The sequence below is a fragment of the Macaca thibetana genome, chromosome 13, assembly GCF_024542745.1.
Source record: "Macaca thibetana thibetana isolate TM-01 chromosome 13, ASM2454274v1, whole genome shotgun sequence".
NCBI lineage: Eukaryota > Metazoa > Chordata > Mammalia > Primates > Cercopithecidae > Macaca > Macaca thibetana.
The window spans coordinates 38,638,649-38,652,742 of record NC_065590.1 but is presented as its reverse complement, the minus strand read 5'-3'; the positions used below and the strand labels follow the sequence as shown (position 1 = coordinate 38,652,742).

At 42.3% G+C, this 14,094-nt stretch overlaps 3 protein-coding genes across 5 annotated transcripts in view; 1 reads left to right on the top strand and 2 right to left on the bottom strand.

Annotated features, from left to right (window-relative positions):
- The window catches only part of CNRIP1 (cannabinoid receptor interacting protein 1), a 1,091,934-nt gene that overhangs the window by 56,502 nt on the left and 1,021,338 nt on the right, over positions 1 to 14,094 (bottom strand). The gene's annotated exons all lie outside the window — the stretch shown is intronic.
- C1D (C1D nuclear receptor corepressor) overlaps positions 1 to 14,094 on the bottom strand; it is a 377,915-nt gene that overhangs the window by 308,395 nt on the left and 55,426 nt on the right. The window lies entirely within an intron of this gene.
- PLEK (pleckstrin) overlaps positions 11,977 to 14,094 on the top strand; it is a 34,890-nt gene continuing 32,772 nt past the window's right edge. The window contains exon 1 of the mRNA XM_050754495.1: positions 11,977 to 12,958. Within this exon, the coding sequence (XP_050610452.1) occupies positions 12,917 to 12,958 (42 nt within the window). The 5' untranslated portion in view covers positions 11,977 to 12,916. The remainder of the gene's footprint in view (positions 12,959 to 14,094) is intronic.

Genomic DNA, 14,094 nt, shown 5'->3' with positions numbered 1-14,094 from the left:
AAAAGCAAGTTACAAAAGAATATATATATATATAATATTATGTTTCCAGTTCTTGTGCAATATATTCTGTTCATTCTCTGAGGTTATTATGAGAAATAGATTTTTTTTCTTTTCCTCCTCGCATTGTTCTCTGACACAGTTCTTTGTGATTTGCTTGTTTTCATTTCTACCTTCATCTTAACGGTTTTCTTCCTGTGCCTAGTTATCTTTTGGTGCCATTCATGTTCAGAAATAAGGCACTAAAAGTCTTACTTGTGCTTGGGTGGTATTTTTCAACTTATCTTGCTCCCACTGGCTGGCTGGGCAGAGACCTGGTCGTTCATTGGAGACCTCCTCAGTGTTCATATCTGATAGTCGTTTACCCAGAGAGGTATACCCTAATCATCCCCTGGATGGGTGTTGACCTGGCTACCAACATCCCAGACCCAAGAAGAGGGGGTGAGCTGACTGTTATCTCACTGTCTGGCATGGAAACTTTATCTATCTGTTTTCATATGTGCTTTATCTCCATTTTTAGCTGTGATGGTTGTCTTAGAATCCTCTCGTCTTCCTTATTCATTATCTCTGAAATGAGCAGTTCTCAAAGTATGGTCTACAGGCTCCTGAGGGTCTCTGAGATTCTTTCAAGAGTCTAAGAGGTCAAAACTATTTTCATAGTAATACCAAGATGTTATTTGATTTTTTTTTTAATATGTTAACATTTGCACTGACAGTGCAAAAAAATGGTGAGTAAAATTGCTGACACCTTGGCATGAATCAAGGCAGAAACTGTGTAATTTTCACTGTGATTCAGTCAGGGTGGAAAAAAAAAGCAATCAAACTTCGAAATGTCCTTGAAGTTGCAGTAAAAGTTATTAGTTTCATGAAACCTTTACCCTTGAGTGCATGTCTTTATAATATTCTGTGTTATTATAATATCTAAAGGAAAAACATACATGTGTGATTCTTGGAGCTGTGAGCTGAACTAGCCACTTTTTTTTTGTGGAAACATAATTTTTGCTTGAAAGAAATGGCAATCTGGTTATTCAGACTTGGGTATTCGGTAGACATTTTCTTGAAAATGAATAAAATGATCCTGTCACTTCAGACAAAATGGTATTGGTTGCCAATGATATGATTCAAACTTTCAAGTGAAAATTAGAATCTTGAAAAGCTTGTTTGCTACCATAGCCTTGACAGTTTCCCAATAATTTAATATTATTGTGATGAAATTGGGGATGATATTTTCAAAAATATGATTTTAAAAAATATTGTGGAATGAGCCATCAATATTTAGAAGATTTGTATAACTTGGTGAGCCAATATTTTTCAAATGAGCAATGCATCATGCTACAAAATGGTGCAAGGATAACATAAATCTATTTGAAGTGCAAGGCAGATCAATAAATAACAGCACACCAAAAGTTTATTGATATGGCTTTAAATTTTACATCATGACTAGAAGCTTTGAGTTTTGGTGTGTTTGTAAGAAGAATATGCACAATTATCTCAAAAGACTATTAAAATACTGTTTCCTTTTCCATACTGTGTGAGGTCAGATTTTCTTCATTTACTTCAACCATGACAACATATCACAACTGTTCAAACACAGAAGCAGCTATGAGAACCCAGCTGTTTTATTGAGCTAGACATTAACATGCTTTAAAAAATGTAAAACAATATCACTCATTATTGACCTTTTTTTTTTTGTTTCAGAAAACACAACATTTTCACCAAGAAATGTTATTTGTGTTAACTTGTAATGGATTATTATTGTTATTTTAAAATGAATGAGTGAATACCTTTTAAATTTCTCAGTTTTTAATTTCTAATTGGTAGATGTCAATAAGTAGAATCCACATAACTCAAAGCTCCTTGGGGGTCCTCAACAGTTTTTAAGAGTATAGGCCAGGCGCCTGATACCCGAGTACTTTGGGAAGCTGAGGTGGGTGGATTGTCTGAGGTCAGGAGTTTGAGACCAACCCCATCTCTACTAAAAATGCAAAAATTAGCAGTGTGTGGTCGTGGGCACCTATAATCCCAGCTACTTGGTAGGCTGAGGCAGGAGAATCGCTTGAACCCAAGAGGCGGATGTTGCAGCGAGCCGAGCTCACACCACTGCACTCCAGGCTGGGAGACAGAGTGAGACCTTGTCTCAAGAAAGAAAAAAAAAAAAAAAAAAGAGTATGAAAGGGTCCTGAGACCAGTAATGTTTGAGAACCATTGCTCTACGAGGTAAACCTCTCCTCTCCTATTATAACAGAAGTGGGCCAATTATTGGGCTGTGGTCGTGAGAGAGTGGGAATCAACTTAACTCCCGTAAACAGGCTTTCCAATATATTCTTTCGCCAGAGCCCATTCTCTGGGGGTGAGGAAACAGGCTTCTTACTGATATTTCTTCCTCCAAATGATTAGGGTTATTCTGAGTAATTAATTTTTTGGTTAGCTCATATAGTTCATCAAGTTCTTTTTCTAAAAAGTCAAAAAGGTATATGCGTGTATACTTTCCAAGCCCTTAAACACATGAAAATGTCTTTTTGAAAAGTCTTCAAATACATATGATAGACTGGCTGTGAGTCTGGGAAATTTCATTGCTAGTTTTCTGATTTGTTAGTTTGGCTTTCTGCAGTTCCATTCTGCCCTGCTTTTGAACTATTGAATTTGTAGCCATTTATCGGACCAGATCTTGGAGTTTTGCCGGAAGCTCTATGCAAGAAAGGAACTCACTAGTGTCAAATACTTTTACATTCTGACTAAGTTTCTAGACCAGGGGTCAGCACACTTCTCCTGAGAAAAGCACAATAATAAATATTTTAGGCTTTCTAGGTCATATAATTGCTGTCACAACTACTCAACCCTGCTTTTGTAGTGTGAAAATGGCCATTGATGATATGGAGACAAATAAGCACGGCTGTGTTCCAAGAACACTTTTTATTTATTTATTTATTTAGAAACAGGGTCTTGCTCTGTTGCCCAGGCTGGAGTGCAGTGGCATGATCTCAGCTCACTACAGCCTCTGCCTCTGAGGCTTAAGTGGTTCTCCTGCCTCAGCCTACCAAGTAGCTGGGACTACAGGTGTGTGCCACCACACCTGGCTAACTTTTGTATTTTTAGTAAAGATGACAGAGGTTTCACTATGTTGGCCAGGCTGGTCTTAAGCTCCTGACCTCAAGTAATCCGCCTGCCTTGGCCTTCCAAAGTACTGGGATTACAGACATGAGCCACCGCACCTGGCCCAGGAACACTATTTATGGCACTGAAATGTGAGTTTCATATAATTTTTATGTGTCACAAAATGTTATTCTTCTGTTGATTTTTAAAACCACTTAATAATGGAAAAACCATTCTTTGCTCATGGACAAGAATTAACAAGAAAGAAAGAGTGGAGGGGAATGTCATCTCCAGGCCATGGTTTGCTGACCCCTGTGTTAAGCCATTCACCATTCACGTAGGACTTGCTAAAGGGGTAAAAAGGTTCTACTAGGTCAGCCAAGTGCTGGGCTACTGCTGTGTACTGAGATTGGGAAGATCGAAGAGAGGATTGCTCTGGAGCCTGGTCAGTGTGCTGGAGTCTCCACTCCTCTACTTCTCCCTATTTGGGAGGGAAGGACATGCTTCCCTTGCCTCAGAGCAAAGGAGGGAGATTTCAGGGGGACCTTCAGAGTGTTCCAAACCTGAAAGGTTTAAAGACGGGAGGCACTGGAACAGAGCTGCACTCCCACTGCTGGAGGCCTGGGAGCTGGGATTCTGAGGCCAGATGCAGATCGCTTCAGGGAAGCATACCTGGGGTTGGCTTAAAAAGGATCCTGTCCAAGAGGACCAATAGGAAGGATGAGGGACTCTTCAGTTTTCCTGCAGGGACTCGCTCCAGAGGCTGAGCAGGGAGTGGGAATCAAACCACTGAAAGGGCCACCTTGTCCACACTGAAAGGTTTGTCATCATCTGTGTCCAATGGCAGAACCAGCATGAACATCCCAGGAGAGAAGGAGCCAGCCATGGTACACCAGCCATGAAGGTCACCAGGCAAGACCTAGTGCAGGGAGGGCTGTCCCTAGTGGGGCATGGGCCTGGGGCAACCGAATGAGTGGGGCCACTTGAAGGGCTCCACTGTAGGGCATCTTGATGGTCCCTTAGGTTATCGTGAAAAACTGAATTTTTCAAATTAAGTTGTAGTGATGTGTAGGAATGAGGAGTTAAGGCCCAAAGCCTAATAGACTGTCCCCTTTCCTCAGGCACTGGGACTGCTCAAGAGACAAGCCTGATGATGTATCTTTCACCTTCTGCCTTGGATCCTGGAGAAATCATAAAATCAGATCTAGCAAATGGGGCTGGACAGGGAGCTAGGCTGTGGTGAAGATGCTGATCATTACCTTCTCCTTCTACTCCGGTTTTTAAGTTGGAGATGGGGAAACATGTAAATTTAAAAAAAAAAAAAAAAAAAGGTAGGCCGGGTGTGGTGGCTCAAGCCTGTAATCCCAGCACTTTGGGAGGCCGAGGCAGGCGGATCACGAGGTCAGGAGATCAAGACCATCCTGGCGAACACGGTGAAACCCCGTCTCTCCTAAAAATACAAAAAAATTAGCCGGGTGTGGTGGTGGGCGCCTGTAGTCCCAGCTTCTAGGGAGGCTGAGGCAGGAGAATGGCTTGAACCCGGGAGGCGGCGGAACTTGCAGTGAGCCAGGATCGCGCCACTGCACTCCAGCCTGGGCGACAGAGCGAGACTCCGTCTCAAAAAAAAAAAAAAAAAAAAAAAAAGGATTGTAGTGTTTTATATTACACTGGACTACAGTTATATGGCAAATAGACTGATCTGGATTTTATTAAAGCTAGGAGCTATTAGGAAATCTGTGAAACCTGCCTACGATTTCATCCAAGGGACAGAGAAAAACCTGATTGTCAGAATGAGGAGTACTGAGAAAAAAAATATGATTTTATGATTGTACCCTATGGGGTTCAGCTCCTTTATGGATGTGCTGCATTTTCAGCTATCAGCTCTTTATATGGGCTAGTTTTTGTTGTTGTTGTTGTTGTTTACTCTTTGTCCTTCAAGAGGTGGATCTCTATATTTCAATGTTAGAATTGGTGCTAACTTCTGTTCCTGTTCCTATTGCTGTAGGAAAAAAACCGGATTCTTGTCACATGACCAGGAAAGATTAGACATGCAGACAATTTGAAGGGTGAAGGGTTACAGAATTTATTAGGAGAAAAGGAAAAAGACTCTCTCAGCAAAGCAAGAGGCGTTCCTGTTAACATGCCCCCATCTCACAGACTGAATCCCAGGTTGCCACCCAGGAATAGGAGAGGTCAGGCTCCTCCCTGCTGCAAATGGTGTGAACCTCCCGAGGCCCCACCCCATCCTCCCAGTGCACAGGCCAGTCAGAGGTTCTCTGGGGAGCCCTTTCTCTCACTGTCTCACTATCATTCGAGCCCAAACAGAAAGTAGAGTAAATTTTAGATTCATTAAATCTGGGCAGGAGCAACCCCATGAGCACAGGGTTTAGCTGGGGGAGGGTACTACTGCACACAATAACAAGGTACCTCTTCCCCAGGGCAGCCTTGACTTGTGCTGGAGTGCAGCACTTGAGGGCTTGCTAGACACGGCTTGTATCTCAGCCTTCAATTACCTTCATGGCCATCACTGTTCAGTAAACAAACTACAGGGTGCTCTGTAAACCTGCAGCTCCCCCTAGCATGCCCTTTCATGAGAGCAATTGCCCTCATTCGCAGGCATAGTAGCCACACTTCTTTAGGTGGTTGACTCTGCAAGAGCGAGCTGGCAGCCAGTGCCCGGCAGTACTGTTCCACGCACTGGGCCTGCTGCACTTCCCTGAATTTCCAGCAGGACTGGTATTTGGTCCTCATCGACCCTCAGCAGTTCACACCTCCAGTAGTTAGAGCTCTGGGCTCACCTGTATTAATGAGATTCTTCTAGAGGATTCACTCTCTTAGTTATTGGTTGTTAGTGGTGTAATGCCTCTGTTTAAGAATACTATAAAAAACCTGAAATCTGAATGCTTTCCAACCAGAGAGTTATACCCCGAATTAAAATCTTAAACTTAACAAAGCCACATCCTTTAAAAAGCAACCTTCTATAACTCCATAATCCTCAAGGGGAGAGGAAGAACTGATCAAATAAAGATCCCACTGCAAAAAGAATTCTTACTTAATTAAAAGCCTTTCTGAATGAAGAGAATGTGAACATAACAATATGAAAATTGTTGCATTGGAATCTCCATCTGTACATGATGAATATGAGAAAGTAGAGAAGAATTGGAAATGCTTTCTTTCTTTTTACTAAAATGACCTTCTTATTTTTTATTTTATGTTATTTTTATTTTTATTTTTTTGAGATAGAATGTTGCTCTGTTGCCCAGGCTGGAGTGCAGTGGCACGATTTCGGCTCACTGCAACCTCCACCTCCCAGGTTCAAGTGATTTTCCCACCTCAGCCTCCCGAGTGGCTAGGATTACAGGCGCCCACCACCACGCCTGGCTAATTTTTGTATTTTTAGTAGAGACGGGGTTTCACCATGCTAACCGGGCTGGTCTCAAACTCCTGACCTCAGGTGATCCGCCTGCCTCGGCCTCCCAAAGTGTTAGGATTACAGGCATGAGCCACCACTCTCAGCCCTTTTTTATTTTAGAATAATTTTAGTTTTACAGAACAATTAAGATACTACAGCATACCCATTTACCCTGCATCCAGTTTCTCCTATTATTAACATTTACATTAGCATGGCACATTAGTCATTACTAATTAACCAAATTTGATACGTTTATCATTTTAAAAGTTCATACTTTCTTCTTCTTCTTTTTTTTTTTTTTTTTTTTTTTTTTTTTTGAGACAGAGTTTCGCTCTTGTTGCCCAGGCTGGAGTGCAATGGCATGATCTTGGTTCACCACAACCTCCACCTCCTGGTTTCAAGCAATTCTCCCGCCTCAGCCCCCGGAGTAGCTGGGATTAGAGGCATGCACCACCACGCCTGGCTAATTTTGTATTTTTAGTAAAGACGAGGTTTCTCCATGTTGGTCAGGCTGGTCTTGAACTCCCAACTTCTGGTGAAAGTTCATACTTTCTTTAGATATACTTGGTTTCGCCCTAATGTCCTTTTTCTGTTCTGGGATCCCATGTAGATATTATATGATATTTAGTTGGCATGTCTTCTTACGCTCCTCTTGGGAGTGACAGCTTCTCAGACTTCCCTTGGTTTTGATGACCTTGGCAGTCTTAAGGGGCACTAGTCAGGTCTTTCATAGACTATCACTCAATTGAGGTTTGGTCTAGTGTTTTTCTCATGATTAGATACCAAGGGTATATACTATAATCTGATTTATGACCATGATGTTAACCTTGATCACCTGGCTCTGGCTGAGGTTGCATTTATCATGTTTCTCCACTATAAAGTTACTCCTTTTTTCTCCTTTCTGTACCATAGTTTTTAAAAAGTCGCTATACACAGCCTATAGTTAAGGAGCAAGGATTCGTGCTCCACCTCTTTAAGGGTGGAGAATCTAGATAACTTATTTGGAATTCTTGGAATCTTGGAATAGATTTGTGTATTCTCTCTTATTTACTCAATCATAAATTTATTTATTTTTAGACTTTGGCTATAATCCAATACTATGTTCTTTATTTTCTTGCTCCAAATTTTCTAGCTTTGGCCACTAGGAGTTCATTCAGTTGGCTCTTGGGTCCCTTTGATCACCATCATGGTTTCAGTCTTTTGTGTTTTTAGCTAAACATTTTTAGCACTTTCTTACTTTCTGGTACTGCAGGATGCTTCGGGGTCATCTTTTACATTTCCTGCTGAAATCTTAGAGCCATCTATTTCTCCAAGGACCCCTCATTCCTTTTATTGGAGAATCGTATTAGTAATCAAGATCTGGGAGCTAGATGTGCTTGACACTACCAGGTTGTTGTTGCTTCTAGGCCTTCTCCGCTAACAGAGCAAGGAAATGTATGTGTGAAAGTGCTTTCTTTTGAGCAAGTGGGTATGTATATGTTCACACTTTTATATATTCTTAAATCATTTCCATATGAATTTGTGTATCTGTTGAAAGGGGATTACTCAGTCTGTGGGCTCAGCTCCCTCTCTTGAACTGGAAGCCCATTGGGCACCAACTAGATATTCTCTAATATGTTTAAGTGAATTAGACAACTTAATGGTTTCTTTTTGTTGGGAGAAAGTTCTCCATGGGTCTTTTGTGTATATATACAACTTGCAAGCAGAGGCACTCTATTTTATGGATGCTTGTACAGTGAACAACAGCTTTGAAGATAGAGGTTGTCTCCTTCCAGAGTAAAGGGCAGATTCACTTACTGTCCAGTATAATAAAGATACGGTCTACCTCTGAGACAAAGTTTGGGCAGGTTTGCTTGCAGCGCATTACAAAAGATTCATGTTCCCTAAGCTCTGGGTCCTCAGTTATGATGCAAACCCTCCGTATGTGCAGCATCCATCTAGGCTGCTCCACTTTGTCCTTGGTAGACTTAGGGCCAACAAGCATCAAGACCAATATGGAGCTCATTCTGTTTACTGTGCTATGAGTAGCAAAGTCCTTTGTCTTACCCCAAACCCCAGAAGTCTTGTGTCTTCTGTGAGCATCCCTGAAACAGGCAGGCTGACTTGTTAGCTTACAAGTAGGGTAACATCTCAGACTCTTCTCACAGGTTTTGACACCTTTTACTTAATTTGTATTTAGCTCTAGAGGTGGTCTGATATTTCTCAGCTAAATTTAATGTCTCTTTTGAATTACCAATGCTAAAGAATAACTTTTAAAAAGATAAAACTATGACTCTTACATATAATAGAATGAAAACATGTCAAAATTTTATTTAACTCATGAATTAAAGGCGAAACTAGCCAGAGGTCACAACCGATTCAAAGGAAAGGTCAAAGGCCAATTTATATAGAGTAAAGCAACGTTGAAATTCATTTACCAGTGGACACAAAATTGACTTTTTCCATGGGAGGTGGGGTGGAGCGAGGGTGTGGGGTGAGGTGGAGTCTACTGAACTTCCATCAGTCAGAATTTATTTGCATGTTTATAGACAAGAATTATTCGTATTTATCCACAATCTACAGAGTTCTAAAATAACTCCAAGACAAGAAAAGACACAGACTCCATAGAAACAAATAACTTAGAAAGGTGTGCTGTAAAGAATGCATAGTTTTCCATTGGAGATGCTAAGTAATCATTTTTGCTTATTCAGAAGTCTTAACTTTCCCTTACAGCAATAAAATGTACTACAAGAATAATGTTTCCAAGGTTATTGATCAAATGTGTACAGAAAGAGATCTTAAAAAGTCATTCTAGGCTGGGTGTGGTGGCTCACACCTGTAATCCCAGAACTTTGGGAGGCAGAGGCAGGCAGATCACCTGAGGTCAGGAGTTCAAGACCAGCCTGGCCAACATGGTGAAACGCTACTAAAAATACAAAAATAGCCGTGCATGGTGGCATGTCCCTGTAATTCCAGCTACTCGGGAGGCTGAGGTGGGAGGATCACTTGAACCTGGGAGGCGGAGGTTGCAGTGAGCTGAGATCGGGGCCACGGCACTCCAGCCTGGACGACAGAGCAAGACTCTGTCTCAAAAAAAAAAAAAAAAAAAGTCATTCTAGACACACACACTAAGATATTGGAAGAGGTTCTAATGATCTGATCTGGGAGAGGGATCTGACACAGCAGGAGAAAACTTGCTCAAACTCTATTGAGAGCAAGTCCTAAATGGCGTCATTGATTCAGATAGTTCTCTTTATTGACCACTAGGTGTCGCTAAGCAGGCGCGATGACACGTGGCAGGCGGGGAAGGGGCAAAGGCAGCATCATCTAATCCATCAGTGGTGACGTTCAGCAGATTCACAAATGCGGGAGGTTCCTTGGTGGCAAGACATTTTTACCCCTGCACCTATTCAGGCCCCTGGCACATAGTAAGGACTTAATACCACGTTTCTTGAAATGAATTATTCGGAACGCAGGGGTGCTTTTACACGGTAAGCATCCAAAAACACTATGAGGTTTCTAAGTGAGGGTTCTTTAAAGCCTTCCGATCATGCTGGGACAGACGGTGAAGACATTCCAAATTAGAAGTCACTTGGTCAGTTAAACAAAGGGAGATACGTTTAACTATGAAATCAGACTTGGTAAATCTATGAGTGGTTTCCATTGACTGTACAGACGTAGCAAAATACTTGTTTGAGTGCAGATACAGAACATTACCCTTTTATTTGTTCCTGTTTTGCTCAGGTGACATCAAATGTTGATCCCTCTACTCTCAGCCCCCAACACTTTATAATAATTTCTAATTAATTTTGGTGCGATGAGAAACTGATAAGAAACCATCAAGGATTTTATGTAATGGATATTAGCATAAAACGAAAAGTGAGAAATACAGGGGCAGTGACTGTTGGCTGGAAACACAGCTGGAGGGAAGAGGAGAGGGAATCAGGAAGCTCTCAGAAAACCCCAAGAACAGAACTTCTTTCCCCTAACTTTCCTGGCTCCTCAGATGCCCTCGTGGATGTCTGTCAGTTTTGCCTTTCTCCAGGCCATCACTCGTCTATTGTTAATAGCATCTTGGTTTTACTTTAGGGGACACCCTCCCTTCCCCCATTGAGCATGGTCTTGCGAGGGCTGTCGGTTCATATGTTCCCCCTCCAGATACCCAAGAGAGAAGCTGAGTTAGGCCAATCAGAGGCCTGATCCCTGGAGACTACTGCAGAGTCTGAAAACCACTGGCATTCTTTCATCTTGGTGTCTTGCTTCCTGGAACCCTACAACTGCCCTGATTCCTGTCCTTTCAAAGACCCCAGTCTTCATTTTTCCTTCAGTCTGTGGGCCACCCCATTCTCTTCCAGTAAATTCCTATTCGCCTCTATTAGCCAGAGTTGTTATCTGTTGATTGCAGTGAAAGAACACTGACGGGTGTAATGAGGAAATTCTAGCCCTACGATTGCTTTTATCATCTCTGTTGAAGTTATCATTGAAAAGGATCAGCTCTAGGATAACGGAGATTTGCCTTGAAGATGAGGAGTAACTAATATTTATGGATACTAGTTATGTTTCAGACACTCTTCTAAATACTTCCACGTGTATCTTATTTAATCTTCAGAATGACCTCAGTGGATAAGTGTTATTATCCCCATTTTACAGATGAGAAAACTGAGGCACAAAGTAATTAATGAATTTGCTCATTTTCACAGGGCCAGATTAACGTATCTCAAAGTTTATTCTATGGAATATTGGTTTTTCAGGATTGTATTGGTTTCCTGGGGCTGCCATAACAAACTACCACAAACTGGTGGCTTAAAACAATGGAAATTTATTGTCTCACAGTTCTGGAGGCCATTAGTCTGAAATCAAGGTGTCGGGAGCACCATGTTCTCTATAGCAGCTCTAGGAGAATTGTTGCGTGCCTCTTCCAGCTTCTGGGGGTTGCCGGCCATCCTTGGCGTTCCTTGGCTTGTAAATGCATCACTCTGTTGTCACATGGCTGTTTTCTGTGTGCCCTTTTCTTATAAGGACACCAGTCACATTGGATTAAGGGCCCACTTGCTTCAGTATGACCTCATCTTAACTAATTATATCTACAATGACCCTGTTTCCAAACAAGGATGCATTCTGAAGTGCTAAGGGTTAGGACTTCTTTTTTGGGAGATCTAATCCAATCTATGACAAAAAATGTTAATATAAATTGTGCAGAAAAGAATTCTACAGCCAAGTCAGTTTGGGAAACACCATTATAGGATTCTTTGCTATAGTACTTTGGCGGGGTGAGGGTCTTTAGTTTGTTCATCGTTTAGAGGAGTTGCCAACCTGGGATTATTATGTGCAGTTTCTCAAAAACCTGTTTGATGATGAACTTCTTTTTACAGGCTGATTGTGGGATCAGCAGTCAATGTGGAACACCTGTTCGCATGCCTGACGCGAGGCAGTGGTACCCTAGCACGTCCCTCCCTGGTCTTCTGCTTTCCCCTGTGACCTGCAGCATCAACTTGGGACAACTTTTCTTCTCTGAGCCTGTGTTTCCTTATCTCTAAGATAAGGAAAATAATATACTTTCCCTATGGGTTTCACGTGTGGACTCATTTTTGTTGTTGTTTGTTTTGAGACGGAGTCTTGCTCTGTCGCCCAAGCTGGAGTGCAGTGGCACGATCTCGGCTCGCTGCAACCTCTGCCTCCCAGGTTCAAGTGATTCTCCTGCCTCAGCCTCCCGAGTAGCTGGGACTACAGGCGCAAACCACCATGCCTGGCTAATTTTTATGTTTTTAGTAGAGACAAGGTTTCACCATGTTGGCCAGGCTGGTCTTGAACTCCTGATTCCAAGTGATCCATCTGCCTTGGCCTCCCAAAGTGCTGGGAATACAGGCGTGAGCTACCATGCCCGGCCTATGTGCAGACTAATTTAGTTTTAAATAAGTAGGCTGAGAAACACTTGATACAGGGCTTGGCATAGAGAGAAGTAGGCATTCATTTAGTAGTTAACTTTGTTATGCTAACCAGATGGTTCTGAATTTCTTGGCATTTTTATTAAGCATTTCCAGGATCTCAAGACTAATCCCTAATCAGGACAATTTCCACCAACAAGTTTTTCTTATTCATCTTCCTCTTCCTTTCATCACTTCTTTTTCTCTTTAAAAGAGTGAGTTTCTGTATAGTACTAAGAATTTCCCTTAGGTAAATATTCAACCCAACTGTGGTTTTAATAAGTCTCCAGGATTAGCAAGGAATGGGTAGTTTACTCTGCAGTTCCTTATTCTGATCTTCCACCCCAGTGAGGGGAAGAGGATGTGATCATGCGACCGCCAGCAGAAGGGAAATTGTGAAAGCGACCCACTGTAGAAAAGGCAGCCCACAGCCACCTCAGTATGCAGAGGAAGCCCAGCTGCTGAGAGGAGGTGCGGGAGAGTGACCTTTGCATCTGCCTGTCCAGCCAGCATGGAACCAAAGCGGATCAGAGAGGGCTACCTTGTGAAGAGGGTGAGCAGAGGTGCCACTTACCAGGGTGTCAGTGGACACCGACTGGGGAGGCTTGGGTCCAGCTCCACGGGCTACCTGCTCATTTAGGAGTGTTTCCTGCTCAACCAGTTGGGTTGAAATAGGGGAACATGGTAGCACATAGAATGTTGGAGTGGGGTTAGGGGAGCGGGGATACTCATCCAGCCCCGGCTTCCTTACAGTTTGATTTTATGGGTCTGAGAATTCCAGATGGCAGGGCCTGGAAGGTGGGGGTCTAAGCTAACTCCCTCCAGATTTAGAATATCCTTTTTAAGAGGCACACAGATGTGTTCTGTCAGAAGATATACTCCTCCTCTATAGAGGTTACTTGGAGAGACTATCCATTTTTTATTGAAATCTCCCTTCCCCTCAGTTCTTTTTTTGGGAGGAAAGGGAGAAAAAGTGATTAAAGAGTTGATATAATGATAGAGTAATTACGGCTTGTTTATTGGGCCGTCTCCTTGGAATTGACAGGTAAAAAATCCTTAGCTTTTTAAAATTGGGCTGAAATCTCTTCACTCACAATTCTTAGTAAATTTGCATAATGTGGCATCGAGGTGGTAGATGCACCATTTTAAAGATTAGTGTACTGAAAAAGGCTTAGCCTCCCTGGCATGCATCAGGAAAATTGAATTTTCTTAGTGTTGGTCTTTCTTCAGATGCTGAGTGTGTGCTGTGTGGTTGTGAAAGCTCCCTGGGATGTGAATTCACACATAGACTTGGCGTCCTGTGGGCAACGCCTATGTACACAGATATGCTCACACTAACCTTAATGAGTGGATTGTTTCAGAAATGAGCTGAATGTAGTGCCTTCCTTCAGGTGCTTAGCTTTTTAATTGAATGAACAGCGAATGTGTGAGTCTATGTTAGGCTATTCATTTGTTTCATGTTTTAGCCTACAATGTTCTACCTGTGAGGGGGGTTAAATAGCACACATTGCTGCCTGCTTCCATTTTGACTTCAGGCTGGAGAGACCCTAGGTCATCTGGCCTAGTTCCTTCATTCGCAGAAGAGGAGACAGACCCTGAAGGCTTGGCGATTGCCCAAAGTCACATGGCTATGACAGTTGTGACCAGCCACTCCTCTGATGCTTAGGTTTCTGATTCATGGCACTGAAC